This window comes from Canis lupus, chromosome 18 (assembly GCF_003254725.2).
Source record: "Canis lupus dingo isolate Sandy chromosome 18, ASM325472v2, whole genome shotgun sequence".
NCBI lineage: Eukaryota > Metazoa > Chordata > Mammalia > Carnivora > Canidae > Canis > Canis lupus.
In genome coordinates, this window is record NC_064260.1 from 39,128,778 (window position 1) to 39,135,313 (window position 6,536).

The 6,536-nt window shown below is 37.4% G+C and overlaps 1 protein-coding gene across 1 annotated transcript; it reads left to right on the forward strand.

The window, feature by feature from the left end:
- Nucleotides 1-1,358: 1,358 nt before the first annotated feature.
- On the forward strand, nt 1,359-2,309 carry LOC112663150 (olfactory receptor 5G3-like). The gene has a single exon (XM_025451727.3). The coding sequence runs from the start codon at nt 1,359-1,361 to the stop codon at nt 2,307-2,309; it is 951 nt and encodes a 316-aa protein (XP_025307512.3).
- Nucleotides 2,310-6,536: the final 4,227 nt, after the last annotated feature.

Sequence of the window (6,536 nt, forward strand, 5' to 3'; positions counted from 1 at the left end):
GAGAGAGAGAAAGAGAGAAAGAGAGAAAGAGAGAAAGAGAGAAAGTAGGAAGGTAGGAAGGTTGGTCCAAAACTAGAAGCAGCCTGTCTCTGCTACCACCTAATCTTCACATACCTATATTAGTATATTTGGACTGGCATAAATGTTTTCATTTATGTCATGGCTGACGCACCTAACATAAATCTAGAATTGTCCCTGTGATTACTGAAAACATACCTTACATAGCATTGAGCAAATAATTATGATAATGATAAAAGAATCGAATAGATACAGTCACTGTATCATACATCAAGTTCCGCAAATAATTATTGTATGAATAGTAAATTGCTTTTGTTTTATTTAAAGAGGACATTAATTGAAGTGATAATAAACGTTATTTAAAATCAGATCTTTTTCATATACATTTTCTCCATAGTGATTGTCTCCTTTGAAACCATTTGATTTCTTCTTCCCGAACTAATGAGACAAAAAGTAACATTTTCTTTCTCCTGCGTGAAGCATTCTGCATTTGATATTTTTCATATTTCTATAATTGATATTGCCTAACAAGTATCAGGATAAGTGCCTTAAAAGAAGTTTATACAATGTTTAGGGAATCACATAAAATAATAACATGTTATTTTGGTGCAAACAGACGCTTAATTTTCTATACAATTGTCATGGCATTTCCGTTTTACTGTCCAAAATTTGCCAGATCACTTGTTTTTACTGACAAGACCTCTCCATTTCTTCCGTAACATCATGTTCTCTTATATCAGTAATTGCTTCACTGATTGTGTATGTTATCATTTCCACATTGTGTTATCAGTGCAAGTAGAGATTAGACTGATAGACACATCTATGATTGTGTCTTTATAATATTAGAATGGTACTGATCCTTCAATGAGAACAGGAACTTCTCTGCTTAGTCTTTCCCAGATGTCTAATGTAAGGATCTGAATATCACATTGGTGAGATTTTGCAGTACTCCCAGTAAAGGTCTTCCTAAGTGAGTTTTATTATCCCATAACACAGTAAGATGAAATGTGGGGACTAATTCCTATTTTAAATGCAATTTTCTGATTTGCAAAACTTTCAGACAATATAGTTGGACTCCTCTTTTTATAGGAGAGGGGAGGGTACTGAATCTAAAGAGATCAAGGGTGAATTGTCCAAATTTATACAATATCTACACACAATTCCTAGACCTAGTACATGGACATACTATCTTCAAGTTCAACAATAATTCAATACTTGTCTATTACAAATCTGTTTAAGATAATACGTTATTGGCTTAAAGTATTATTTGTAACTGTTGACGACTGATTTTTTAAGTATATAAATTGCTTTTCCTTCTTGCAACAGATTAAAACTGACCAATGGAAGAGAAGAATCAGACAGGAGTGACTGAATTTCTTTTCTTGGGCCTCACAGATCATCTCCATCAACAGATTGTCCTCTTTGTCATGCTTCTCTTCGTCTATCTTGTCACCCTGGAGGGTAACATAGGGATGATCATTCTCATATGGACTGATCCCAGATTCCACACGCCTATGTACTTTTTTCTCAGCCACTTGTCCTTTGTTGATCTCTGTTCCTCTTCTTCCATTGCCCCCAAGATGCTGTGTGATATCTTTGCAGAGAAAAAAGACATCTCTTTCATGGGTTGTGCTGCACAGATGTGGTTCTTTGGCCTTTTTGTGGCAACTGAATGTTTTCTCCTGGCTTCCATGGCATATGATCGGTATATGGCCATCTGTAAGCCCTTGCTGTATACACTCATTATGTCCCAGAGGGTCTGTGTGCAGCTGGTGGTAGGGCCTTATTCCATGGCTCTTATAAGCACAATGACTCATACAATTCTCACATTTCGCTTACCCTTCTGTGGTCCAAATGTCATCAATCACTTCTTCTGTGACATTTCTCCACTGCTTTCCCTAGCATGTGCAGACACCTGGATCAATAAATTAGTGTTGTTCATCATGGCAGGATCTATAGGAATGCTCAGTGGCCTGATCATCATGGTCTCCTATGTTTGTATCCTGGTGGCCATCTTGAAGATCCAGACTGCTGATGGGAGGCAGAAAGCTTTCTCTACCTGCTCTTCTCACCTGGCTGTTGTCTCTGTGCTGTATGGGACACTTTTCTTTATCTATGTTCAGCCTGGCTCCAGTCCCTCCCTGGATATCAATAAAGTGATTTCTCTATTTTATACTGTGGTAATCCCCATGTTGAACCCCCTCATCTACAGTCTGAGGAACAAGGAGGTGAAAAATGCATTCAGGAAGAAGTTTGAAATGAAAAATTCCATAATGGTTTTGGCAAAATAAAACTGTTGTGTTGTGCCATAGATGTTGGTACAAACCATGTAGGAAAAAGTTCATTGAAGTGAAAGTCAGAAGTTGCATGTCTGTCTATGCTCTGCCAGTTCTTGGATGACTTGAAAAATAACATAGTTCTTAAATATTTTTCTACGCCATCTTGTTTTCTGTGACATGGCAAGAGTTTCAAAATAATATAGAGAGTTTCAAAATAACATATTATATTTCAAAATAATATAGGTTGAGAATATAAATGTGATATATACTTGAAGAAAACTGAGGTGAATATTTGTACAATCATGGATATTTGAATACTATTTAATCCAGACTAGAAAACCAAAAGCTGTAATTGAAAATTCAGGGTACCACAAACGATATTACAAGAGAATAATAAAACAAAAGAAAGTGCTTGTGTACATGTGCCAAACAATGAGGTAGTAATTGCTGGTAATTAAAAAACTCTTTAAAATTCAAAGAAAAAGAAAACAGATAAATGGGCAAACAAATGAACAGATAATTCACAGAAATGGGGACCCATAGGCCAAAAGTGTATGGAAAAAGATTCACTATCATTATTGGTCAAGTTAGTGAAAGGAAATTAAAATACCAATGCAGTGCCTTTCAATGTAGATGGAATATATTTTTTTATTATTTATGATAGTACAGAGAGAGAGACAGAGAGAGAGAAAGAGGCAGAGACACAGGCAGAGGGAGAAGCAGGCTCCATGCACCGAGAGCCGGACGTGGGATTTGATCCCGAGTCTCCAGGATCGCGCCCTGGGCCAAAGGCAGGCGCTAAACCGCTGCGCCACCCAGGGATCCCTAGATGGAATATTTTTAATTTACAATGATGGTGAAGCTCCTATTTGGCCATGTACACTTTTATTTTCTGCTAATAGTGTTCCTGGACCTGCTGCAGAGCCTCTCCTGTTCTGCATTCCACTTACTGACTCCAGCCTTCTGTGCCATGTGGTCTCTGGGCTGGAGAAATTTTCTTAGCTGTGTGGAATATGTTGCCTCCAAAACCTAAAGAGGCCTAGTAGGACCCTCTGATTCTTTTCTTCACGAATTTCACTTTGGATAGTATATTGTAGCATGTTTCTAATCACTGGATCTGTAAAAACTCACCCAGCATTTTGAGTTCCTGAATCTTAATAGGTGTTTGTGCTTGTGTTGTGCTTCCCACCCTCTGGAGCCCAGGTGTTTTACCAAGGCCCCCAATGGTCCAGCAACTGCTTGTGAGATCTGCTCTATCAGTATGATGCTACCAAAGTTGTAGAAATTGCAGTTATGATCCACTAAGTGTAGTGGGTAGGAGGGCATATATCTTAGGAGGCCACATACCTGCAGACTATATTGAGGAGGGCAGGAGTGTTAGCACAGCCTTGAGGGAAAATTTTAAGTTAATTTTGTTCATCTCACATGAACATAAACTATTTTTCACCCTCCATTCTTATCACAATAGAAAAGAATACATTTTCCAAATCATTGATTGCATACCATGTATGGGAGACCTTGTATATATTTCCATGTGAAGTATAGAGTTGCTACTACTTGGTTGAATTTTAAGCAGTCTACAGATACTCTCTAAGAACCATTCAATTTTTGGATAGGCCAGACTCCTGAATTAAATCAAGATAATACGATTACTTCTGTTGCATCCTCTATGTCTTTGATGGTGGCATTAATTTCTATATTCAAGTGTTCTGGAATCCTATCAATCCTCCTTGAGTCTAGGAAGCCTAGATGCATAACAATATATCATACCACCAGGTTTTAAAACTTTTAAAAAAGATTTTATTTATTTATTTATTTATTTATTTATTTATTTATTTGAGAGAGAGAGAGAGAGAGAGGAGAAAGAGAGAGAAAGAGAGAGAGAGCGCACGAGTTGGGAGGGGTAGGGGTGGGGAAGGGATAGAATCTCAAGAAGACTGTGCTAAGGATGGAGTTCCATGAGTGGGGGTGCTCAGTCTCACAATCCTGAGATCATGACCTGAGCTGAAATCAAGAGTAAGGTGCTTAACCGATTGGGCCACCCAGGTGTCCCCCCAGGAATCTCCCTTACTAGTGCTTTTTCTTTATTGTTTCAATGGAAGAAGTATCCTTTCAGGGAACACAGTCGCCTGATATCTTCTTTGATGGATACCTGATAGCATCATCATCATCATCATATATATTCACTTATAAATCCTTTCAAGCATCTTCACATCTCTGAGCCTTTGGGCCCCTTCTTTGACACTCTCACATGGAAATAATGGAATCTCTACCTCACTTACTGTAGGCTGTCAGTTTTTCCAAGGTTCAAGGTGCCATCCCAACAGTGCATTAGGATCTGCTTCTGGTGTCTTGCCTACAAGGTAATTTTGAGTCACTGGAGTTCTACATCAGAAAATTCTTCCTCATTCAACTTTATATTCCTCCTATCCTAAGCACATCGCATTCAAGATGTATACTGCATGTTTTCCAGTTCTGGTTGGTACTTATTAGGCAAGTCCTAGAACTCTTTTGGTGAATAATAGGCCAATTCTCCTTAGTCATTAGACCATACCATTCTAAACCTTGCCCCTGGTTTATGTTTAAAATCTAAGAAGAGAGGTGAGACAAGATTTTGAAAAAAGCACTTACTATCTTGAGCCTCTCTCACGGAGCCCTCTTTATGTTCTCTGGCAAAGGAAGGCTGGTCTCTTCCAGCAAGGGGGAAAAGGTCACTTCTGTAGGGTCACAAGCTTTTTGGGAGCTGGAATATCTCAAACACATCCACGCAGATATCTTAATCACAATTCTCAGTGTCCAACTCCTTCCTTATCAGAGTCCTGACTTCTGTACAGGAAACTTGCAGAGGATATGAATTCAGCTTCTTTCTTATTCTATTTCCCTCTGTCAAGTTGTTGCGTGGAGTTTATACACAGTCTGGTCTCTGACTGTAGGAGATGAGGATCTTTTTACATGCTGCCTATCTGACTTTGACATCATTTCATGAATTGGAAATTATCTGGCCTGAGTCTGTTATTTATTTTCATCCTTTAGGATGTTAGTGGCGTTTAAACAACAATCAACTTCATACTGCAATAATTACCATTGCTCTCTCTATCTCTCACAACCTAGATAATTACATAAGCCAATGTATATTTTTCACCTGTACCCCATCTCAATTCACTGATGTGAATCTTAGTAATTGCAATGCCATCTCTCCAGTCAGCAATCTGAAAGTCCACCAAGAAGTCCATCCTAGAATCTGCTCAATTCATTGATCAAGCAAGTTACCAAGGTAGGCCTCGTTCAAAGACAGGGAAAAAAAACCCCTCAATCTTTCAATGGAGGAATAGCACATTCCTATTAAATATGCTTAATTAAATATGTTTAGGGGTAACCTAACAAAAGTTGATTAAGTAATTAAATATGCTTAGGGGTAACCTAACAAAAGTTGTTAGATCCCAAAATCTAAACAAAATTTGGTACCTTTATTATAAACAAAAAACTTTATTGTTTAATACGGTGTAGGTGTCTGAATTAACTCAATCTACTTATATGTGGGTTCAATGAATTTATAATACAGAGACATATAGAAAATAATTCCCAGTAAAAATTTGGACAATTATATTACAAAAACATATCCTTTAGAAACTGCTTGCCCTAGGAATTATAACTACTTTTTGGAAGTCAAGAGATGACTTCATTAAGAACAGACTCTGCCTCTCTAAATCTTGAACCTAGGATACAGTTCTATAAAAACTTTGGCTAAGAGACTAAAGGTCAATTCACTTAAGAAAGTATAGCATTCGAACGAATGGATATGTTTTTGTAATATAATTGTGAGTGAGATCAAGCCCAATATTGGGCTCCATGCTCAGTGGGGGGGCTGCTGGAGATTCTTTCTCCCTTTCCCTTGCTTGTGTGCTCTCTCTTTCTCTCTCTCAAATAAATAGATCTTAAAAAAAATAATGTATGATGACAGATTGTGACTACATTTATTATGGTGAGCATTGAGTTGTATATAGATTGTTGAAATAATGTGTTGTATGCCTGAAACTAATATAACATTATATGTCAATCATACTTTAATAATAAATGAAAAAAAGATAATTTAAAAATTGAAACAATAAACTAAAAAAAAAAGGAAATCTGGATCTCAAACCTTGTGGGTTAGGAATAAAATTCAGAGGCGACTTCCTTTAGAGATGAAAATATTCATGACCACTGATTTCTTATATGCCAAGCCTGATTTCCTGGGCA